The sequence below is a fragment of the Carcharodon carcharias genome, chromosome 11 (assembly GCF_017639515.1).
Source record: "Carcharodon carcharias isolate sCarCar2 chromosome 11, sCarCar2.pri, whole genome shotgun sequence".
Lineage (NCBI taxonomy): Eukaryota > Metazoa > Chordata > Chondrichthyes > Lamniformes > Lamnidae > Carcharodon > Carcharodon carcharias.
In genome coordinates this window covers 108,800,800-108,826,714 of record NC_054477.1, presented here as the reverse complement: position 1 = coordinate 108,826,714, position 25,915 = coordinate 108,800,800, and the positions used below count along the sequence as shown (strand labels likewise).

The following is a 25,915-nucleotide window of genomic DNA, read 5'->3' as shown; positions in this document are numbered from 1 at the left end:
TTCTTGTGGAAAAGGGAACGGATGAGTTCAGGAACCCATTTGTCCTGCATTTGAGTGTTGTAGCCTTCTCCTTGAATGCGTTCAACAGTAATACTGTGCCAAAGGATGATTCTCATTGTTCATGACATTTGTCAAAATTCTTCGAGCAGATTTCATCATGAAAAATACCCTCCCAGCCCAGTTCAATAATCCCAACCCTTATATAGTCTGCTTTCCTAAGACAACGGTGCCCAGATGAGACATCCAAAAAGAATAGCACTCTCAAGTAATTAACATGGCCACCATTACTAAGGCTAACTTTATATTCCAGTTTTTTTTTATTAATTGAATTTAAAATTTACCAGCAGCCGTGGTGCAATTTGAACACATCTCCAGAGCATAGCCTGGGCCTCTGGATTTCTAATCGAGTGACATCACCACTATGTCACCGTCTCCCCCAAGAATGAATTTTAAATATTTGTGATGTGTTTTAATGTGAGATGAAATCGACCTGTGCTGTACTGACGTGTTTTTAACATCTGCTTGTTTATGTTTTCTAATTAAAATTTTGATTGGATATAGCCATATATATTTTAAAAATCAGCCTTTGAAAAGTCGATAATTGCTGACCTACACAAGATAGCTGGAATGCTTAGTTAGTCTGCCGTTATTTTGGCTTACCGTAGATATTGGCATGTAAGTTGATTTTGAAACCTTGGAAAAATCTCTCCAAAAATGGGTGTCAACTTTTTACAATTTATATAATGACTTGTATGAAGGGACCAAAGGAATTGTTGCTAAATTTGCTGATGACACAAAGATAGGTAGGAAAGTAAATTATGTAGAGGATGTAAGGAGGCTACAAAGTGACATAGGTTAAATGAGTGGGCAAAGAGTTGGCAAATGGAGTATGATGTGGGCAAGTGCGAAATGATTCATTATGGCAGGGAGAATAAGAAAGAAGCTTATTATCTAAATGGTGAGAGATTGCGGAGCTCAGATTCCGTGAGATCTAGGTGTACTAGTGCATAAATCACAAAAGGTTAGTATGCAGATTAAGCAGGTAATTAGGACAATTAATAGAATGTTATCATTTATTGTGAGGGGAATTGATTACACAAGTAGGGAGGTTATGCTTCAATTGTCCAGGGCATTGGTGAGACCACATCTGGAGTATTGTGTACAATACTGGCCTCCTCATTTAAAGAAAGATGTAAATGTGTTGAAAGCTGTTCAGAGAAGGTTTACTAGACTAATACCAGGACTGGGCGGGTCTTGTGTCTTATGAGGAAAGACTGGACAGGTTAGGCTTGTATCTACTGGAATTTAGAAGAGTAAGAGGGTTTGCAACTCGGTGTATATTTCTTTCCCTAATTTTCATGGATGGTTTGCATATTAATGGCATGTATCTTTAACTCATTTTCCTAAAAGTTTTTATCCACTGTATCTTAATGTAGCACTTGTGTTTTAATAAAATAATATGCCTTTGACTGATTGTGAGCAACACCATGAGAAATTGGTGAGTAACAAAGGAACAAGAGTTGGCCATTCAGCCCTTCAAGCCTGCTCTCTCATTCTAAGGTCATGGCTGATATGGTTGTGATTTCAGCTCCAATTTCCCATCTGCCTTCCCATAATCCTGGATTCCTTTATCTATCAAAAATCTGTCTAACTCTTCCTTGAATAACTCAATGACCCAGCCTCCATTGCTCTCTGGAGAAGAGAATTCCACATACTAACGACCCTCTGAGAGAAAACATTTCTTCTCATTTCCATCTTAAAAAGATGTCTTATTCTTGAACTGTGTCCCCTAATTCTAGTCTCCCCCACAAGTGTGGAAACACCCTCCTTGTATCTACCCTATCAAGATCCCTCAATCTTATATTTCATTAAGATGACCCCTCATTCTTCTCAACTCGAATGGGCATTGGCCCAACCTGTTCAATCTTTCTTCATAAGTCCTTTATCTCAGGAATGAGTCAAGTGAACCTTCTGTGCACTGCTTCTAACACAACTATATCTTTTTCCAAATAAGGAGACCAAAACAGTATGCACCACTCCAGAAATAAAAGCAGCAGAGACTGGGAAAAACTCTGCAAGCCTGGCAGCATTTGTGGAGAGAAGCACAGTTAACATTTTGAGTCCCATATGACTCTTCGCAGTCAAAGAAGTCATTTTGGATTAGAAATGTTAACTCTTTCTCTATCCACAGATGCTGTCAGGTTTTAACAGTGTTTTCTGTTTTTATTTTAGATTTCCAACATCTGCAGTACTTTGCTTTTATCACAGTATTCAGATGTGGTCTCACCAAGGCCCTGTACAGCTGCAGTAAAACATCCCTATTTTTATATTGCATTCCACTTGCGATAAACGGCAACTTTCTATTTGGCTTCATAATCACTTGCTGTACCTGCATACTTTTTATGATTCATGTACCAGGACTCCCAGATTCCCCTGTACCACTGAGGTTTGTGATCTTTCTCCATTTAAATAGTATACTGCTTTTTTATTCTTCCAGCCAAAGTGGACAAGTTCACACTATACTCCCATCTGCCAATTTTTTGTCCACTCAACAAACCTGCCTATATGCATTTGCAGACTCTCAAGACAACTTGCTTTCCTACTTATCCAGGTGCCGTTAGCCAATTTGGCAACCGTACCTTCGGTCTCTTCATCCAAGTCATTGATGTAGGTTGTAAATGGTTGAGGCCGCAGCACTGATCCTTGTGGACTTCACTAGTTCCAGCTTACCAACCTGAAAAATACACATTTTTCCCTACTCTCTACTTCCTTTTAGCTAATCGGCCCTTTATCCATGCTAATATGTTACCCCCAACACCATCTTAACCTTTGATGTGGCACCTTATCAAATGCCTTTTGGAAATCCAATTATACCGCATCTACAGGTTCCACTTTACTCACCTTGCTTGTTACTTCCTCAAAAAAATTCATAACGGATTAGTTAAACATGATTTCCCTTTCACAGACACATGTTGACTCTGCCTGATCACATTATGATTTTCTAAGTATCCTGCTATAATAGATTCTAGCAATTTTTATTTGACAGATGTTAGTCTATCTGGCCTGTAGTCTTCTGCTTTCTGTATCCATCCTTTTTTGAATAAAGGTGTTACATTAGCTATTTTCCAATCCACCCTTCCATAACCTAAGGAATTTTGGAAGATTATAGCTAATGCATCTACTATCTCTGCAGCCACTTGTTTTAAGACCAGAGGATGCAGTCCATCTGGTCCTGGAGACATCAGCCTTTAAGTCTAATTGATGTTCTCCATCCCAACCTCTTCCTCTTTCTCTCTGGTACTCTTTTCCCATTATTATCCATTCCTCCCACTGTTATTGTCTCTCCACCTCTGCCCCTGTCCCTCTGTTCACCTGTGCAACTGGATGGAGGAGGAGAGGGAGCTTTAATCTCTTAACTTCATTTTGTAACTGCCCTGGGAGTGTCTGATGAAATAGTGAAGGGGGAGGTTTATGCTGTTTCTAACCTCCTGCTGTATTTGGCTTGGCAGTGTTTTGATGGGACAGTTTAGATGAAGATTCCTGGAATTTAGAAGGTTAAGGTGTGAGTTAATCAAAGTTTCAAGAAAATAATGGAAACTGATAGGGCAGATAGAAGAAGCCAGTTTCACTGCTCAGGGAGTCTAGGAATAGGGGAGCAGTCTAAAACCTAACAATTGTCCAAAATCCTTTCAAAATTAAGAAACACTTCTACACACACAGGATGGTAGAAGTTGGAACTGGCTCCAATCTCTGTAATCTCCTTCAGCCCTACAACCCTCCAATATCTGCACTCCTCTAATTCTGTCCACCTTAGCATCCCCAATTTTAATCACTTTAACCACTGGTGGCTGTGCCTTCAGCTGCATTCTCTCAAACTCTGCCTCATTACCTCTTTCCTCATTTAAGATGCTCCTTTAAACAGCCTCTTTGACCAAGCCAATCATTGAGCCTAATCTCCTGGTCTGAAATTTTGCTCCATAAGACTCTGGTGAAGCATCTTGTGACATTTTATTACATTGAGTGCTATTTAAATATAAGATGTTGTCTGTCAGCTCCTATACATGTGCATTACACTGCAGGTAAAAGAAAATGATTCACTCCCATCTACTACTCTGCGATTCATGTGTCTCATTGTACTGTAGATGTTTCAGAGTTGACAATCTAATCCTGTACCTGAGAGTCTCTGGCCTGAATTTTTATGTAGTGGCTTAATGTTGCCAGTGAATTCCCAGTCCTGCTAAATAAATAGAGACAAATGTGAGGAAATAGCTTTTTCCTATCCACTCTATTGAGGCCCCTCATAATTTAATACACTCCCATTAAATCTCCCTCAGCCTCCTCTGTTCCAAAGAAAACAACCTCAGCCTATCCAGTTTTTCCTCATGGCTAAAATTCACCAGTCCCGGCAATATTTAAGCAGGATTGAGGCATAACCGTAAGCTTGAACTTTAATACTTCATATAGGTAACCAATGTAATTGGATAAAAATATAACTTGGCAGACACCATGAATCTAGGAAAAAGAGGACATGTTTAATCTTTTTTTAAAGAAACTGACTATATAGATCATAAGATGCAGTTCCTATATGCTTGGAGTTTTATAAAGCTTTGTTATTGGTAAAAATGCAATGGTATTACTCACCTTAACTGTGCCATTTAATACTTCAGATATACTTTGGTGAGTTACTCCCTTAACCACATTCATTACCTTTAGGCTGCAGCATCCAACAGACAGGGTTCAGTCATAAATGAGAACTTTTCATGTTGAAAAGAGGTTATAAGCAGGGTACTGAAGAACTGATCAAAGGACTTGGAGGTGGAAATCATATCTGTAAGTTTGTAAATTATGCCATTATAACAGGAATAACAATGAGGTGAATTGCAGCCATAATGCAGAAAAATTTAAGGAAAAAAGCAAGGATGAATGAAATCCATTCATTCCCTCGCATTCTACTCAGCAACAGTCGTGACTCAGTTGTTAATGCTGCTATCTGAGTCAGAAGGTTGTGAGTTCAAGTCCCACTCCAGATACTTAACACAAAAATCTAAGCTAGCACTCCTATGCAGTACTGAGGGAATGCTGCACTGTTGGAGTGGTCTCATCAGCTCACCAAGGTGGCAAGATTCCAAGGCACTGCTTAGAAGAAGGTCAGTGGAGTGTTGGCAGTATCCTGGCCAATAATTTATCCTTCAATCAACATTACAAAAACAGATTACCTGGGTGATTATCTCAATCCTATTTGTGGGAGATAGCTGCGTGCAAATATTTCCAACGTTACGACTGACTACATTTCAAAGTACTTCATTGATTATAAAGTGCTTTGTGACTTCCTGAGGTTGTGAAAGGTGCTATATAAATGCAAGTCTTTGTCTCCTTCTCACCAAACCTGTCTAATTTAATTTCTGTGCACCTTAGCATCCTCTTAGTCTCTTAGACTCCTTTCTTTTATCACTGTTTCAAGTAGGAACATTTTTAACGTTTTAAATTTATGCATCATTATGCATGAAGTATCAGGATACTTTCGACTTCAATCCCACTTATACTGGCCAAATATCCCAACATTCCACTGTTACTCAGATATGTTTTCCAAGCTTTAATTTATTTTGTTCCCTTTTATATAAACAGAAATTTTAGAACAGTAAGGAGCCTTAGCTTATTTCCAAATTTAAATGCCTCGACGTAGCCTGCACAATCTGTCTGCCAAGGTTTTTTAAAAATCTCCTGTACTATTGTTGGATCATTGCTTCTACTAGTATGATATTAGCAGATAACTTTTGCTACCTATCACCTTTTTATTTGGACAAATAAAGTTATCCTCACACCAATCCCTGTAGCACCCTGCCAGTCAGAGGAACACCCATTTGCTACCACCTTTACTTTCTGCCATCTATCCGTACGTCAATTTCGATTGGATCCTCATTTTATCAATCAATTTCTTAAAAGGTAATTAGTCAAATCCTTTCTATAAATCCCATAAGAATCGCAGCACTTCTCTACCATTCCACCACCCCACCCTGCATCAATACTTAATTCTGTCAAAAAAAAATCCTATCAAGTTAATCAAACATGACTAACCCTTAACAATCCATGGCCTCTTGCTAATCAGTCCATTTCCTCCTAATTCTGCATTTGTTTTGTCTCTAATCTAATCTCTAGAAAGATTCCTGGTCAGTAGTTGGTTGACTTACCCTTTTCTCTTTCCTGTACAGAGGTGTAACATTTGCTGTTGCTAATCCTTTGCCTCAGTCACATTAATTAAATGAAAACATGGTTAATCCATTTGCTGCTTCCTCACTAGCCACCTGCATTCTCTGGAGTTTAACATGAATTCTGGACACATCAAATTTTAGCTTCCTGATCCCCAGAAGAATTGTTCTTTGCATACATTGGGTATCGTTTTTACTTCCTCACCCGCTCTAACAACAACTTGCATTTATATCACGACTTTAATGTCGTAAAACATTCCAGTGCACTTGAAAAGAATGTTAGCAAACAAAATTTTACACTGAACCATATAAGATGATATTAGGACAGGTGTGGTAAGTTTTAAGAGTTCCTTAAAGGGGAAAAGAGGTGGAGAGGTTTAGGGAGAGAATTTTGGAACTCAGGGTCTTTGTAGCTGAAAGGCATTGAGAGCGGGAACAGAGTGAGACCAGCAGGAAGGATAAAGCACAAAAATAGGCCCTTGGGGAAAAATCCCAGACCTGGATGCAGAGACCGTCGAATTTTTAGGTCTTTTTTCTCTACAGTCAACCAGTTGTTTCCTCTGGCTCTTTCACCCTCGCCTTGGATATCAAGTGGGAAAGATTTATGGATTTCCTTTGTAACCAAGATGAAACCTATCTGTGCAGTAAATTGTGCTGGGATCCCCCGTTTAATTTCCCTGAGGCAACTGACTCCAGAAAACTTCAATTTCTGTGCAGATTTTGCCCCAGTGATTTCCACCTTCTCTAAGTTCTTCTTATCCATGAGGTCCATCTTGTGCTTTGGTAGCATCTTTGCCCTGCAGTGCTGCTGTTAATACTTTACCACAAAAACCCACTCTCGACCTTTCCATTCTCTCCAATTACCACTCTACTTCCAATCTCTCTTCTCTTTACAGGGTTCTATAATGTGTCAGTGCCTCCCAACTCCATGCCGTCCCTCTCAATACTAATTATTTCCGGCACTCCTGTGTTGCTCTTTTGCACAGTATCAAAATAGTCTTATACCAAGTCATGAATGGCATATGCTTTTGATAGATTCACCCTCTTCTGTTCTTTGTAACAGTGGATCATGTAATCCTCCAGTGCTTCTGTTGTCCCCTTCTGTGGGACTGTGCTTGCACAGTTTCATTCTTGCCTATCTGAACAGAGCCATAACATCTCTAACAATGGTGACACTCCTACCTTACGTAGTAACCTCTAGTACTTCCTAAAGATTCTTCTGTAGCCAGCTTCTGCTGTTTGACTTTGGTGGAACCATCCACTGCCATGCGGTGAGCTTCCACATGTATGCTGTTGCCACCTGTCTCCATATATCACCTGTCAACTCCTCGTCAAGTTTCTGTACAGTCATACCGCTTGTCTGAGTTTTGATTTTGGAAAGGTCCAGATTTCCTCCACCTCACAATAAATTTTGACCTTTACCATAAACTCCATCCCTTCTCCAACCTGTGTCTCAGGCTAAACTGGCCTTTTTTTAATTGCAGAGTCTCATTTGCCACTAAACTGAGCTTCAGATCACATTGTTTCCATTACAGACCAAATAATTTACCTCAGGAAAATGGTCTTTCTTCACCTTGTTCAGGCTCATTCTCTATTGAAACCCTTATTTCTGTATTTGTCATCTTTGGGCTCACTACAGCTTTCTTGGCTGACTTCTGCCCTGAAGCCCCTATAAACTTTAAGTTGTTGCAAAACTTTGCATGTATTTTGTCCTATAGTGCCCATACCACATCTTTGCTAACTTACAGTTCCTCCCATTAGACATGGGAGCAGAAGTCAGCCATTCGGCCCATCGAGTCTGCTCTGCCATTCAATGAAATCATGGCTGATCTGATAATCCTCAGCTCAACTTTCCTGCCTTTTCCCCATAACCCTTGATTCCCTTACTGATTAAAAAATCTATCAATCCCAGCCTTGAGTATACCTAACGACCCAACCTCTACAGCCCTCTGCGGTAAATAATTCTGCAGATTGACTACCCTCTGAGTGAAGGAATTCCTCCTCATCTCTGTTTTAAGTGTGGGCCCCTTTACTCTGAGATTATGGCCTCTGGCCTTAGATACTCCCACAAGGGGAAACAACCTCTCAGCATCTACCCCATCAAGCCCCATAAGAATCTTATGTTTCAATAAGGTCGCTTTTCATTCTTCTAAACTCCAATGAGTACAGGCCCAACTGGCTCAATCTCTCCTCATAAGAAAATCCCTCCATCCCCTTTATCGCAGGTTTAAAATCTTTAACTTTGTCTTTAAGTCCCTCCATTGGTCCTTCTTGCTGTACTGTGCTGCCAAAACCCCTCTCAGCAATTCATTCCACCACGGTTTCTCCACTTTATTCCACTAACTTCAGCCTCGGCTTACCTGCAATTCTGCCTTCCCTTCACCTGCCATTGGACAAAGAGGCCAACTCTCTGTATTCTCTTCTGTTTCTAATCCTTTGTTCTCCTAAAACCCCAGCTCTTGGTCACTCTTCTAATCTTTTATTCCTTGACTTTGTAGTTGCTTCTCAGTGATGTGCCTTGGAGCGTTTTCTTTGTTTAAAGATACTATACAATGCATGTTGTTCTTCTGCCTCCTTTTTCTCCAACTTTATTGGGCATGTGTCAGATTTCCTAATTTATATTGTTAAATCAGTTTCCTATAATATGGTAGGATGGCTGTAGAGCCACATGAAAAATCCGACTGCCAAGCCATGGTAAATGGATTTTGCAGCATGAAAATCAGGCACTGACTCACATACCAAGCTTCTGGAATCCAAATTAAAAGAACAGTGGAAAAATAGCTAAAGTTTGAGTGCGATATGATGAAAGACGAGAGAAATAAAATGTCAGTGAGAGGATTTCACAGAGGTCAGTAAATATCATATTTAAAGAAGTAAATTCAGAAAGTGGTTCTTTTGATTTAACGGTGCACAAAGTGACACCGGTATGAACTCAGAATTTCAAATTTGTGCTGCCTCTTTGGGTACATATGAATAATTTTAGTCCTGTGGACTTTGCAATTTTGGGACTAAATTAAGACTTCCAAAATTCATAAGCTCCGAGAGATGTTGGAATTAAAAATCCTTTGTTCATTCTGCTGTCTTTGGGTTTTAATTCAAGAAGTGTTGTTTCAAGTTTTACGTTTTTTATGTGACATTCCCTGAAATGTTCAGTTCATGTTTAGGAGAGTTATACTAATCTCACTTCCATTTTGCAGATGAAAATGCTAACTTTAACACTTGGATCAAAACTTGCAAGGAAAACCTGGATTGTAAGTTTAATTTACTTGTCAGTTCTAATCAAGAATAGCATTTAGAATTATCCATTTGTTATTTCATCTAAATGTCTAAAAGTGTCAAGTTATTGTAGTGGTATACTTTTTTGAGCAAAGTTTTGTTATTAAGATGACTGATATGGTACAGTATATTCGATCAGTTACTCTGACGCCATTCCACAGATGTTTTATGTCGCCTCAAAAAGGTATGAGTTTATTAGCACAGTAACAGAATCTATATTGGCTGTAAAAAGTAATCCATGTGGTTTGGGGCTCAGTCACTGTTGGTATCCGCCATTGGTTAATTGAAGTACTTTAGTTAATTTATAAAAATAGTAATTAATTTACTTTTGCTGAACGCTTTCCTCACCCTAAATGTTATAAAAGGCCATGTGCTGCTAGTGTGTTGCAGCTGTTGCTTGTAGCTGTGTCCTGTGTTTTTAATACTTATAATCATTGACCGCTTGGATCTCCAGTGGTCCAAGTGGTGATAATGTGCTGTGTAGAGCATTAATCATTCATGATACTGGATTGGAATGCCATGATATCAAGGTAGCGACAAGTGCTTCATAAAGCACTAGTCTCCAGGGTCTCTTGGTTCAGTTTAAAAATAGTAATGCAGCTATCTCTCTCTGTAACATTTTAAGATAATGTGGCAGTTTATTGGAATACTCATCACATATGTGGAAAAACATTTTTCTCAAGCCAGCAAGTCTTTTGGTGACTAAACAAATGAATATGTCTGTGTTAACAAAAGTGATCAAAATTCAAGAGCCGGAGGTTGGAAATTGAAGGAAAAATGAAGTGCAGAAAATTAGTTTGCTGATCAGCTTTGCAGCACATCATTTCAAACTCTCTTTATTTAACTCCTCCAGATAATAGAATTATGTATTTCTCATATTTAGCTGTGCAAACTTAATATTGAAGTATTGTTGGTTAAGATATCCAGATATGAGGGATGATATGAATTTTTTACTTGCTATAGCATGACTGTTTGTTTATTGATGCTGTTCCAAATGCAACATTTCAAGTATTTGGTATTGTCTTATAGTTAATGTTGTTTTCCAGTAAAATTACAAGAAATAAAACAAAAAATGCTTTTTCTTTATGGATTTCTACAACTTTATTACTAATTAACTTGGTGTTAATGTAATTATTCTAAATTATCTAAATTTTATAGAAAGTTGGGAGTTGTGAAATGCCAAAACTCTGGTGCTAGATATGAATGCAAAGTTATGGTACAAAGAGGAGTTGATTATTTGGTGTCTAACAAATATTCTTACTTTTATTTCAGCAACAGGCCAGCAAGATGGAAATGATGAAGAGGTACACTTGGAATAGTTTAACAGGGATATTTATTTCCACAAATAAATTTTCTACAAATCAAGTATTTGAAAAAGACAAACTGATTTTTTTTGCACACTTAAATTCTCAGCTCTTTGCTAACTTAGATTCATCCATACAATCTTTGTTGGAATTCCGTTATGTCTCAGATGTTGCAGTGTTTCTGTGTGAATTCAGATTTTTCCCTGTTTACTCATGTCTACATAATTTACAAAAACAAAATACTGCGGATGATGGAAATCTAAAGTGGAAACAAAATGCTGGTAATATGTAGGGTCAGGTAGCATCTGTGAAGTGAGAAAAACAAAGTTACAGGGATAAGAAATTTCGACCATTTGGTGAAATTCAGATTTGAATAATGGAATTCCAACCTCCGCTTCCTTTTGGTCGCCACTGCTTCCAATGTAGCCAAAGTCAGGAAGAGAGTCTCAAAAAGCTCAGAAAATCTCTGCAATTAATGATGCCAGGAGCAGACTTTGGGAGCAGCCATTCGTCCCACTGGAATGCTGCTGGCCAGTTGGTGAAGCCACGGGATTCGGCAGGGCCGTTGGAGGGGCGAGAGCAATGGGGCTGGGGTTTGATAGGCTCTGAATGGTTGGTGGGGGGTGGGTGGGGGAAGTAGAGCAGCAGAGCCGTGTCCACACGGGGCTCAGCAGACCAAAGGGGGATAGCAGGGGAGAGGGAGCAGAGGAGCCCAAGCATGAATAAGTCTCTTTTTTCTCAAAGTCTTGGAAACTGGCTGCGGAGGATGTAAATCAAGATGTATCAGAACTGGAAACTCCCAAAATTAGTAAGGTAGATTCTGCACTGTGCATTATTTATTGATTTGTCAAGTCTGAAGAGAGTGAGATGTTCAAGCTTGTCCATTGGAAGGGAAAATGTAAAGGTTGATAACTTCTCATCTCCAGCAATAAACCTAATTAAAGAATTCTTCTCTGTATTAAAAAGCTTGCAAGATGCAAGCAGTTTTTCTTTTATTTAGTGAGATATTATAATGTAATTTGCTTTAAAATGCAAGATGATGCAATACTTGAGCATATTGAGAATCAAATGTGCAGTTATGGTGAAAAGTATTACTTGTTAACAAACTAGTTCTAGGAAATAGACTCGGACAGCTTTGTTTGGATTAGTTAGTATTCTAAAATTATTTTGGCAACTTTCCCCTGTTGCTAGCTCAGACTGGCATGGTTTTTGTTTATAATGAGTTTTTCATTGAATGAAGTCCAAACGAGAGTTCTTTTAAAGTAAGATAAAATGGACACATTAATTGACATGCTTTGACACAGTACAACTAGCTATCTAGGAGGGTGCAGCTAAACCTAAGTCTCTGCTGATTATAGTAAATCAGCACCAGTTTTCAGTCAAGGTCGTCTGGGCATGAAGGGGCTTTTGGTCCTCAGAGTGGCTAGGTTTTGCTGAATGAGTTGGGGGAAGACTGGTTGAGAAGAAGGGCTTGTGTTAGAGTGTAGTGGGGGGAGAGGAGCTGATTACAGTGTGTGTGGGTGTCACGAGGAAATATGGAGAGTTTGACTGAAACCTTTGGAAGTATATAAAATAATATTTTCACCGAAGTACTTCACGATGTTTTATATGTTGACCTATAATATGCAAACTTTAATAATTATACTGAATGTTACTATGCAGTTTTAGTGTTGTTTTGTACTTGCTGGCATCTGGGGTCATATTAATTTCATTTATTTGTTCATGGGATGTGGGCATCACTGACGAGGCCAGCACTTGTTACCCACCCCTAATTGTCTTCGAAAAAGTGGAGAGTTAAAATGGGCTCACATTGGGAAATAGTTTGCGAAACAGTGCTGTAGTCCTTTGCTTTGCGTGCGCGTAATCCAGCAAGGTCGTGTTTTGTTAGTGTGGACTTCATTCTGAATTACATGCATTAACTGCATTGAATGCTGAGGTCACTGGCAATTTTATACAAATGCATTGATCCACAGTCTTGAAAGTAATAAAAGGTAAACCAAGGGAAAACTAATGGTTCAACCCACTAATAATTTCACTTATTTGAAGTGGCCTAGAAGCATTTGCATTCAGTGAAAATCATAAGTGCTATAATTGCATGATTCCTTGTCTCTCAAATTTTTCAAATCTTTTCGTCTTCAGCCACATTTTTGTCTTCAACCACTCTTATGCCTAAAGTTAATATTTCGGGTCAATGACCTTTCACCTGTGCATTTTTCTGTGTGTAGAGAACAAAAGCTCCCAACACAGACCCACAGGAATCCCACTAACAGTATACCAATCTGCATATACTTTTGTTAAAATTAATAAAGTTAAAAACCATCTTTACTCATATTCTAAACCTTGATCTTCTCAAGGTTAAAATCTGATCCCAGTGAAACCTGCTGAGTCAAAATACAACCTGTTCTTCCCTGATTACTTTATCATCAGCTTCTATTATATTCAAAATAATGGTGCAAAACAATTTTCCAAATGTTTTATGTTACAGATCCTTTTTTTTAGATATTTGTTCATTGGATGAGAGTTGCTGGCAAGGCCAGCATTTATCACCCATTCTTACTTGCCCTTGAGAAGGTGGTAAAGATAATGTTACATAGGTTAATGGCCTAACTCTTAACACCCTACAAGAAAACTGGTGGACTGCTTGTAATCTACCAACATATAGCACATAGGGTCATAACAGGCAAGGTTTCCCATCATATAGATGTGCAGTTGCGAGAAAGAATTCTGCACATAGTCTTAACAGATCCCATAACAGTATTTTAAGCAAAGCAGTCAGTTCTTCCACTGTGCTTGCCAATATTCTTTTCTCAACCAACAGCACCAAGAGCAGACGTACTAGACACTTGCTATTTGTAGAACCTTGCTACCTGGAAACTGGCTGCTTCATTCACCTACAAAATAGTGATTGCACTTCAGATGTAGTTTGCTTCCTATGAGGGCATCCTCTCATGGTTGTCATACCCCTAATTTTATATTGGCAAATTTTGATGTTCCCTTTTACCAATATCCAAATAATGTTTATATATATATAGATATGCCCCCAAAGCAGACCCAAGTGAATGTCACTGACAGTGGGCCAATTTGCAAGACATCTATTTATTCCGGCTCTCTCCTTGTACTTCATCCAACCATATTTATCATTTTTAATATTAATGTACCTTTAACTTAAGAACAAGCTGCTTGTGTAGAACCTTTATTTTGAAAATCCAAATATGCCATATCCACTGGAACGATCATGGAAGTTGGACGTATTAATCTGCGTTCTGCCCTTCTATCATAATTAAACTTTGATGGTATACTTTAAAAATACTTATGGTCTCCAGTTGACCAACTGAGGCCCCCATTTCCTCCCATCTTGATTTTTGGCATTCAGAAATGATTACCAAACTTGTGATATAATGGTACCACTGGCTTTTTCTTGCACTTCACCCCAAGCCCATTTAGACCATTGCACTAATATTTTTGGTATCATTTAATTGATTTAAACAGTTCAAACTCCTTAATTCTGAATAGTTAAAAGGTATGTATTATGCAACACTGTTGAGCTATTGTTCTTTCCCACATCAAGAATTATCTATAATAATCTGCAGAAAAACCTCTCAAACTTCCATCACTGTATTATGGGCTGCTGAACCTGATTCTGAAAAATCACAAATTTTTAATTTTTCTGAGAATTTTTCTGGTTCAGTACTGCTTTCAAATTTCACACGCTATGTAATACTTTATTTAACATCCATATATGCTTGATTGAGCCAAACCTGATTAATATACCAAGGAAACTCCACAACAGGCTAGATCCCCAGTACCATTTTCAGTTGAACAATGCCTATTAGTACTATTGCACTATAAAAGAGTCACAGGAGTTGGTGCAGCAATTAATTTTTTATATCTAAGATCCAAGCTCTCTGTGCTTTAACTTGGCCCATTCTGGCACTGTGAACTTAAAAGTACCCTTTTTGCAAAAGCTAGCTTTTTTGGTTCAAGGTTTAGATTTCAGAATTTCTTTTACTATTCAAGCCTTTTTCTTCTGCTTGAATTCTTCTGCAAATTGTTATATTAACTGATGTGCACCAAACATGGGTGCACTCTCCATCTGTTATCCAACTTTAGAATAACATTGGTAAATGCTTGAATAGAATTCCTGCCTAACTTAGCTATGCTATTGTCTCTTAAGAGATGGAAAAAAGAGTAGAAAATAACCGGAGTAGAACTGCTACCCTTGTAAACTAATAGTTTTATATTTATTGACTTACATTTTGGAATAATATGTAAAACTCATTTGTTTTTATTTTTTTCTCTCCATTGCAACATTCCTTGGATCCTGAAAACAGACACACAAACAACGGAAGGCAGCACCAAAAATAAAGTAAGTTTGCCAATATAAATTACCACATCAAACTATTTTAGTGGTTTGTGAAAGTAAGAATATCATTGAATAAGTAATTATTTAATATATGGTGCTAATAAACATGGTGTGCTTTAAATGACAGAAGTATTAAATGATTTGTTGAAATTGTGCGTTTATTTATATAACATTGACCTGAAGCTGTTGCCTGCAGTAGCAGTCAAGCCATTATGCTGCTTCAACATTTTGGTTAGATCTACTATTGAATGATAAATAAGATGCTATGTGAAATTGCTGTGAATTACTTAATGTGCTGTGATGAATTGTTTTAACTTTTGCTCATTTGTTTTCTCTCCACTCCTGTCCTGTCCTGGGGTTGACGTCTTGGCTGTGGAATTGTGCTGAAGCACTTGGACATCTTGGGTTGTTTTGTTCAGGACCTTTTATTTGACTGTTCATGTCTGCAAGTTATTCAGCTGCAGGAGATAGCATTGCAAAGCCACAAACGGTCTTTATCTGATGGATACACTTTTTTGTATTTCCAGCAGGAGTCACTAGGTGTTGATCAGGTGAACTGACCTTTTTCCCTCCCGAAACCAGTACCTTGAGACCAGTTTGAACATCCCTTTTGCCCCTCTGGTTGACATATAATGTTGTCTAACTGCACAGACTGGAGACCAAGCATGCTAACTTTTTTGGCCTCTATGGCATGCCTAGTCACCAGTAAAGCACCAGGAGAACAACTTTCAGCTTCTTGAATTAGTGGCCCCTTTCATGACCATCTGAGATTAATTTGCACTTAGATTTTAATTTATTACTTATGATATGTAGAACATTTGTGTTTAGATTTTTGTTTTGTCATTCAGTTAGTGGAACATCTTATTAACAATAGTTTATATCTTAAATTATCCTGATTTTTCCCTATTTTAGTTTTGGCAATTACTATATTTTTAAAGGTTAAACATTTCTCAAAATATAGTACGTTATAGAATGTGTGCATATGTTACAAATTATATAATGTTTGCAGAAAAATGTAGTAAAGATCTTCATTTCGTACATTTGGGGTGATATTACTCAAAATTATGGCGCAACCTTGGTAGGGAACTTGGATTGCACAGGAGATTGGAGTAAAGGGCCTTGTGATGCATTGGGCACAAGTGATAAAGTGTTTAAACGGTGGGGAGTGTATGCAAGAAAGTGTTGGGGCCTCAAGTTATAGGAACCCTGGAATAGGAGTGAGCCATTCATTCACTCGTGCCCTGTCTATCTTTCAGTTCAGTCTTGCCATCTGTATTTTAACTCCAGTAAACCCCTTTGGTTCCATATCCCTTAATGCTTACCTAATAAAATTATATCAGTCTCAGTTTTGAAAATTTCAATTGACCTAGCCTCAGAGCTTTTTGAGGAGGAGTCCAGGCTTCCACCACCCCTTGCCTAAAGAAGTGCTTTCTGACTTCACCCCTGAGCAGCCTAGCTCTAATTTCAAGATTATGCCTATTGTTCCTGATCAAATCCATTAATCAGTTTAAGCACCTAATTTAGATTATCCTATAATCTTCTGTACAAGCATAGTCTATAAAGCCTTTCCTCACAACTTAACTCTTTTAACTCTGGTATCATTCTGTCGAATCTGCTTTGCACCTCCTGCAAGGTTAATCTATCCTCCCTGGAGTGCCATGCCAGAATTGATCACAGTACTCCAGATGTGATCTAACCAGAGCTTTATGTGACTATTGTATGGCTTCCACCCCTTAGTATAGTCCCTCTGACATGAATTAAAAGCAGAAAATACTGGAATTACCAGGTCAGGAGGCATCTGTGGAGGAAGAAAAAGTTAAAGTTTTGTCAAGACTAGAAGAAGTTGGAGATCTAGAAAAAGTTAGAGATGTATAAATTTTAAGCAAATCTAGAGGCAGGGGAAAGAAATTTTGTTACGATTCAGTTAGAGGCTAGTAACCTTTTTTTGTAAAGTCAGTGAAATTTGAAATCCCAGGTACTTAGGGAATAAAGCCACTAGATTCCACGGCTTTAAACAATTTTTTTTCTTATACAAGATTCAATAAAGCATACAGTCAATACTATCTATCTTATACTTTAACATCCAGAACTAACATGAGCAAATATGAATTAACAGGCAAACTGTGATCGATCACATCACAAACCACGCATAAATCTCAGCACAACCAAGACAAATCCCACGAATTTCTCAGCAACCCACCCAGATGTCAGCAGAGTCACAAAATTATTCATTTTGCATCTTCATGAGGGGTTTCAACTCCTCTTTTGAGGATGTAGTCTCTGATTTTGCTCAACAACAGCTCCAACTCAAGCTGGAAGCCTTCTTGCTTCTTCTGCCTGTCATGCGCTGTCAGACAGCTGGACTCCAGCTCATACTGCCCCAATGACTGCTCACCTCCCAGTCGCTCAATCACTTCATCCGAGATTGCATCCTGTGGTATTTGCCAGACTGCACTATGGGGTCCATACTTAGGCACAGATCCAGCTCCCTAGCTGTGCTGCTGGCAACCTTCTCACTACATCAAACAGCTACTGCTCCCAGGCTTCTTTGAGCCCCAAGTCGCAACTGTATCCAAGCAACTACTGCTTCTGAGCCCCAACTTCTAGCTGCACAGAGCTATCAACAGCCACCAGGCTTCTGAGCCTCTGCCCCTCAGCAACTCGCAGCTGAAGTGCTGTCGTTAGCTCCGTGAAGCCAATCACCACCTCCATCTGCTCCCGACTCAGTCACATGGGCTCTCTTTCTTGCATCTTCTGGCCCCATGGTTGGGCTTTTGTACTGCACATCTGGCCATATGCGCAACTTTTCACATTGCACATCACACAGGCTGGCTGCTGATTCGTCCCCCGACGCCCATTACGCAGGGCTTGGCCTCTGTCTGAAAACCTGCAGAGCAAATTAAGAGATGGGTTCCCTCACAAACAAAAGGGGAGGTCTGTGATAGGGTGAAAGGGAGGAGACAATAAATGATGTGTTGATGGTGTCAGGCAAAAAGAGATGACGCTGGGATAATTAAATACAGTAAAAGATGAGTCTAGATGAGGAGTAAATGGGAATAACAAAATGATTAATACCAGTTCCCGTCCTAAAAAATGGAGGCAGAAGTTGTAAGCTGAAATCGTTGAACTTGACGGTGTCTGGAAGGCAGTAAAATTTCTGAATCGAAAAATTGAGGTGCTGTTCCTCTAGCTTATAGTTGAACTTCTTAGGAGTCTGAGGGCAGAGAGATGGGAGTGGGTTGGAGAATTAAAATGACAGGCATTCAGAAGATTGGGGTCATGCTTGCTATCCCTGAGCTGAAGGCTAGCATTCCATTAGCTCTCTTAATATTTTTGTGTCCATCTGTATATATCTTGAAGTCCATGTAAATAAAATATGTAGATACTCATGTATCTAACATACTAGCAACCTCCTCAAATAAAGTTCAGCTAGGTCAGTTAGATATGACTTGCCAATTGCAGATCCATGCCATTTCCCTGATCAGTTCATATTTGTCCTAGTGCTCATTCCCTCTGTCCTTAATGGCAGCTTTTATTAAATTCCCCATAGCAGATGTTAGTCTTGTCTATAATTTTAAAGATTTTTCTCTCAAAAACAACAACCTGCATTTTTATAGCATGTTAAATTTGATAAAAAGAGGTAGGTTATAAGGAACATCTTAAAAGAGGAGAGGTATAGGGAGGGAATTCCAGAGCATAGGGTTATACAGCTGGAGGCGCTGCCAGTAATGATGTGTTGGAAATTGGGGGTGCATGCAAAATAAGAATTGAAAAAGTACATAGATGCTAGAGGAGGGTACAACGATGTGGCGGGGCAAGGCTTTTAAGAGATTTGAAAACCAGCATGGAATTTTTTAATATTGAGGCATTAGAGACTGTACTTTGAATACTAATACAAAGTAATAATTTAGCAAATCTGTCATGTTTTTATTTTCAATTGCGATATCACCTATGTGCCTTTTAAGGAGGCCACATAACCCTGAGCCCCTCTCTTTCTCTTAATATGATTGTAAAAACTTTTAATGTTACCCTTGATATCCCTTGCAAGATTTTTCTCTTTTTATTTGAAGCTCTTGCGATTTTCTTTGTATCCCTAATCCATGTCACCTCCACTTTTTGCGTTTGTGTAAGTGGCGTGAGGCGGTTCAACTCAGAGTCTATTGAGCTAGAGGCTGAGCTGGGATTACGGGCTGATGCTGGAAAATGGGATTAGAATAGATAGGTGCTTGATGGGGCAGCACAGACACGATGGGTCGAAGGGCCTGTTTCTGTGCTGTATGACTATGTAGTCTCACCAATGTCCTGTACTGCTGGAGTAAAATTTCCATACTTTTATATTCCATTCCACTTGCAATAATCGCCAGTATTGTATTTGGCTTCATAATTACTTGCTGTACTTGCATACTTTTTATGATTCTTGTACCAGGGCACTCAGATCCCTCTGAGCCACTAAGTTCTGCAATCTCTCCCATTTAAATAGAATACTGCTTTTCTATTCTTCCTTTCCTACATTATATTCCATCTGCCAAAGTTTTGCCAAATCATTTAACCTGTCTATATCCCTTTGCAGATTCTCTACCTCCTCTTGCCAACTTACTTTCCGACCTATCTTGGTGTTGTTGGCAAATTTATCTTCTATACATTCGGTCCCTTCATCCAAATCACTGATGTAGAGCACCAACCCCTGTGGCATTCCCTAGTTACAGCTTGCCAACCTGAAGATGACCCTCTGCATCTTGTTAGCAAACCAATTCTTGATCTATACAAATATGTTAAACCCTACACCGTGTTCTCTTATCTTGTGTGGTGAACTTTGATGTGGCACCTTTATCAAATCCCTTTTGGAAATCTAAGTACATTTTTACAGGTTCCCCTTCATCCACCTTGCTTGTTACTTCCTCAAAAGACTAACAGATTAGTTAAACATGATTTCCCTTTCATAAAGCCATGTTGACTCTGCTTGATCACATGATGATTTTCAACGTATCCTGCAATAACCTCCTTAAGTAATGGATTTTTAGCAATTTCCCTATGACAGACATTAGCCTAACTGGCCTGTGGTTTCCTGCTTTCTGTCCCTACTTTCTTGAAGCTACGTTAGTTATTTTCTAATCCACTGTGATTGTGCTGCTGTGGCGTTACAAGTGCTCAGCTAAATACTTCTTAAATATTATGAGGAATGCTGTGTACAGTTTTGGTCTCCTTATTTGAAAAGATATATAATTGCTTTAGAATTTGTACAAAGGTTCACTCGACTCATTACTGGGATGAAGGGCTTATCCTATGAAGAAAGGTTCAACAAGTTGGGACTATATCCATTGGAGTTTAGAAGAACAAGAGGCGATCTTATTGAAACATATAAGATCCTGAGAAGACTTGATAGCATAGATAGCAGCAGGATACTTCCATTTGCGGGAGAGGATAGAACTAAGGGACACAGTAAGAAGAAGAGGTCTCCCTTTTAAGACTAAGGTGAGGAGAAATGTTTTCTCAGGGTCATTAGTATGTGGAATTTTCATCCCAAGAGAGCAATGGAGGCTAGGTCATTGAATTTTTCAAGGCAGATTTAGATTTTTGATAGACAAGGGAGTCAAGGGTTATGGGGGGCAGACAAGAAAGTGGTGTTGAGACCACAACCAGATCAGCCATGATCTTATTGAATGGCAGAACAGACTCAAAGGGCCAAATGGCCTATTGCTGCTCCTTACTTCCTGTGTTCCTTTGTACCATTTATTTTAGTATTATACCTTCTCTCATCTGTTTTGTTGACCAAAGTTGATTAATCACAGAAATAGAGTTCTTTCCCTTTTGGGATTATGTGTAAGCGTTGTACTAAATATTTCTTTGAATGTCTTCCACTGATCATTTGTAGTTTTGCCTGTTAACCGTTTACTATGGTCGGATTCTGCCTCATTGCTTCAAAGTAAGCCATGGCTAAATTTTAAAACTTGGTTTGTCAGTTGGCCCTGGGCTCCATGTACCTGTTTGGGGATTGAGAGAACAATGAGGTATAGGTAGAGCATTTCTGGAAAGGGGCAGCCACATTGACAGGTGATTTCATAGGCAGCCTGCATTATTAACTTCAGTTGGTAGTTGTCCCATATGTTTCCTATGGGAAGATGTTTTTGAATTAGAAGAATTCAGCTCTCTATTGTGACTCAGAATGACTGCAATTGTCAGAAGTTTAAAATAAACAAAATTCTCAATATACAAGTGTTGACTGTTCTGAGGTTAAGAGAAGAGACAATTTTACGATTTGGATACGTATTCATGAGAATAGTTCTGATGAAAGGTATCAGGCTTAAAACATCAAACTGCCTTTTCTCTTTACAGCTGCCACTTCCCTGTGTTTTTCCAGCAGTTTTTAGTTTTCTTGCAGTAATAGAGTTCCTGTGTCCTTCTGACAGCATGCCAAATGGTATTACGGTTAAGATTGGAATAATTGGCAATCTAGTTGTGCAAGGCCCCTTGGGGATGAGCGACCATAATATGATAGAATTCTTCATCAAGATGGAGAGTGACGTAGATGATTCTGAGACTAGGGTTCTGAATCTTAATAAAGGAAACTACGATGGCATGAGGCGCAAGTTGGCTATGATGGATTGGGAAAGGTTACTTAAAGGGATAGCGGTGGATGGGCAATGGTAAACATTCAAAGAGCACATGGGTGAACTGCCAACAATTGTCTATTTCTGTCTGGCGTCAAAGTAAAGCAGGAAAGGTGGCCAAACCATGGCTGACAAGGGAAATTAGAGATAGCATTAGATCCAAGGAAGAGGCATACAAATTGGCCAGAAAGAAAACAACAGACTTGAGGTTTGGGAGCAGTTTAGAATTCAGGAAAGGAGGAACAAAGGATTGATTAAGAAGGTGAAAATAGAGTATGAGAGTAAGCTTGCGGGGGGGGGGGGCGTAAAAACTGACTGTAAATGTTTCTATAGATGTGTGAAGAGAATAAGATTGGTGAAGACAAATGTAGGTCCCTTACAGTCAGAAACAGGGGAATTGATAATGGGGAACAAAGAAATGGCTGACCAACTAAATACATACTTTGGTAAAAACAAAAAAACTGCAGATGCTGGAAATCCAAAACAAAATCAGAATTACCTGGAAAAACTCAGCAGGTCTGGCAGCATCGGCGGAGAAGAAAAGAGTTGACATTTCGAGTCCTCATGACCCTTCAACAGAACTTTGGTTCTGTCTTCACAAAGGAGGACACAAATAACATACCAGAAATGTTGGATAACACAGGGTTTAGTGAGAGACAGGAACTGAAAGAAATCAGTATTAGTAGGGAAATGGTGTTGGGGGAAATTGATGGGATTGAAGGCCAATAAATCCCGGGGCCTGATAATCTACATCCCAGAGTACTTAAGGAAGTGGCCCTTGAAATAGTGGATGCATTGGTGGTCATCTTCCAAGATTGTATCGACTCTGGAACAATTCTTACAGATTGGAGGGTAGCTAATGTAAGCCCACTATTTTAAAAAGGGAGGCAGAGAGAAAACAGGGAATTATAGACCAGTCAGCCTGACATCAGTAGTGGGGAAACTTCTAGAGTACATTATAAAAGGTTTATTAGCTGAGCACTTGGAGAACAGTGGCAGAACCGGACAGTGTCAGCATGAATTTATGAAAGGGAAATCATGCTTGACAAACCTACTGGAATTTTTCGAGAACATAACCAGTAGAGTTGATGAGGGGGAGCCAGTGGATGTGGTTTATTTGGACTTTCAGAAGGCTTTCGTCACCGTCCCACATAAGAGATTAGCATGTAAAATTAAAGCGCATGGGATTGGGGGTAGTATATTGAGATGGATAGAAAACTGGTTGGCAGACAGGAAGTAAAGAGTAGGAATAAACGGGTCTTTTTCCGAATGGCAGGCAGTGACTAGTGGGGTACTGCAGGGATCAATGCTGGGACCCCAACTATTCACAAATATATTCATGATTTAGATGAAGGAACTAAATGTAGTATCTCCAAATTTGCAGATGACACAAAGCTGGGTGGGAAGGTGAGCTGTGAGGAGGATACAGATATGCATCAGTGTGATTTGGACAAGCTGAGTGAGTGTGCAAATGCATTGCAGATGCAGTATAATGTGGATAAATGTGAGGCTATCCATTTTGGTAGCAAAAACAGAAAGGCAGATTATTAAATGAATGGCTATAAATTGAGAGAGGGGAATGTGCAACAAGACCTGGGTGTCCTTGTACACCAGTCGCTGAAGGTAAGCATGCAGGTGCAGCAGGCGGTAAAAAAGGCAAATAGTAAGTTGGCTTTCATAGCCAGAGGATTTGAGTACAGGAGCAAAGATGTCTTGCTGCAATTGTCCAGGGCCTTGGTGAGACCGCACCTGGAATATTGTGCGCAGTTTTGGTCTCCTTATCTGAGGAAAGATGTTCTTGCTATAGAGGGCGTGCAGCGAAGGTTTACGCGACTGATTCCTGGGATGGCAGGACTGACATATGAGGAGAGATTGAGTCGGCTGGGATTATATTTGCTGGAGTTCAGAAGAATGAGGGGGAATTTCATAGAAACCAATAAAATTCTAACAGGACTAGACAGGGTAGATACAGGAAGGATGTTCCTGATGGTGGGGGAGTCCAGAGCCAGGGGTCACAGTCTGAGGATATGTGGTAGACCATTTAGGACTGAGATGAGGAGAAATTTCTTTACCCAGAGAGTGGAGAGCCTGTGGAATTTGCTACCACAGAAAGTAGTTGAGGCCAAAACATTGTATGTTTTCAAGAAGGAGTTAGATTTAGCTGTTGGGGCAAAAGGGATCAAAGGATATGGGGAGAAAGCAGGAGCAGGCTATTGAGTTGGATGATCAGTCGTGATCATGATGAATGGCGAAGCAGGTTCGAAGGGCTGAATGGCATACTGCTCCTATTTTCTATGTTTCTATGATTGAGTGGGTGAATGGGAGATTCCAGCTGTTCCTGGCTAAGGGGGTCTCCAGGATCTTCAGAAACCTATAGGAATGTTGAAATACTCGAGTGGTAATTTGCAGTTGGCATTCATGACAATCAACCAATGTAATGAGAGTCAGGTCAAAATCCTACATCAAATGCACCTAATTTTATTAAATTGAATGTTTAAGCCACCAAGTCAGGTGAGCCCTGTCAGAAGTATAGCTAAAAAACCATGCATAGTTTGGTTATATCCCAGTCTACAACAGAGATTATGGTGATGTATGGAGGCACAAACTGTGTTTTATACTGAAATATCTACTTGGTGTTGATTATTTCACATAATGTGCACTGTTTATTTGAAGTTGACAGTCAGCAGTTAGCTTTGTGTTGAGTACCTGTTACAGCCTGATTGAATAATTGACTCTGCATGGTGGATTGAGCATAATGCAAATTTAATGCCACTGTGCAGGTTCAAATTATAAGTATTGTACCTTTTTGAGTATATGGCTTGATGTTTTGAATGAACAGATAGAATGCTATTGAACTGACAGCAAAGCTTTAGGAAATATTGTAAGCTTAAAAATGGGCCTTTTATTATCATAACTCAAGCACATTGCCACTAATTGCTTTTGCAGGTAACTTAAGATTTTCTCACCATTTACTTGTGTGAAGCTGACTTGAATAGAAGAAATCTGAATTAAGGTTGTTTGAAAATCTTATTACCAATTATTGTAACACCTTGGCCAAATTGAAGTTTGGTAAAGCTTTTCATGGTACTTAAACCTAAATGGACTATATTGCTTCACATTCCTACTGCACTTTTCTCCTTTTTGCTGTTAAAGACAGCTGCAGAATGCAGAAGTTTCACTGCACTGATTCTGACAACCTTTTGACCTTTATTCTGCTATTAACACCTATTCTGGACTAAAGCTTAGTTTTTAATACCATCATTCCTGCTCCCTTTGTTCTGTGTTCCATGACATCTTTGTCATTTAATCTCTTCTGCCCTCCAACCTATCCCTGACCTTCTATTCAGTTCCACCTGTCTCTCCCCCCTTTATTCAACAGCATATCACATTTTTCTTCTTTCTAATTACGAAGAAGAGCCATAGTGGGCTGGAAACTTCTCTCTCCACAGATGCTGCTGGACCTGTTGAGTTTTTCCAGCATTTTTTGTTTTCATTTCTGGTACCTTGACTTCTCAGTATTGGTAGTGCATATCTGCAATGCATGCAATATTGGAGATACCAAAACTGATTTAACCCTGTTTGTCCACTCATATATCTTAAGAGGAATTGATTGATAGGTATCCAAGAATGAGAACCCTGGTGAATATTATTTTTCCTCAGTTTCCTTTTGCTCACTTTGTCCTTTTCCAAGATTTAGCAAATTCCTCTAATCCTATATTCATCCTGCACCTGTGACTTTATTATACATCCTTCTCTGTCCTCCACCCCCAACCATATCCAAACTTTGGCAGAGCTTTTAACCAATCCCCTACTCTCTAGATTTTCCTACTTGAACCCCTTTTGCTTCCCACCTCTCTCGGTTCATTTGAAAATTTCAAAACGCATCTTTTTAGCTATAAGTTATATAACTTTAAGCTATAAGTCATTCCTCCTCATCTGTTTCTTCATGGCTCAGCAATCTTTCCCCTATTTCTTTCTATTTGTGACACCCTTGAAGTAAGTTGTTGGAGGCATTGCCTAATTAGGTACTCTCAAAATCTTCCAGTAGATGGCAGTCGGTTAATAAAAATTGTGGATTGAACTGAAGATCTTCCTATTATTATACTGATTTTTGATCTAAACAGTTAATTCCCCAGTTGTGTTTCAGTACTTATTGTG

General features: G+C 39.1%; 1 protein-coding gene across 2 annotated transcripts in view; it reads left to right on the top strand.

The window, feature by feature from the left end:
* The window catches only part of sugt1 (SGT1 homolog, MIS12 kinetochore complex assembly cochaperone), a 146,380-nt gene that overhangs the window by 37,150 nt on the left and 83,315 nt on the right, over positions 1 to 25,915 (top strand). For both annotated transcript variants that reach the window (XM_041198953.1, XM_041198954.1), the window contains 3 exons: positions 9,404 to 9,457; positions 10,755 to 10,786; positions 15,118 to 15,152. In XM_041198953.1, coding sequence (XP_041054887.1) covers positions 9,404 to 9,457; positions 10,755 to 10,786; positions 15,118 to 15,152 — 121 coding nt within the window. The remainder of the gene's footprint in view (positions 1 to 9,403; positions 9,458 to 10,754; positions 10,787 to 15,117; positions 15,153 to 25,915) is intronic.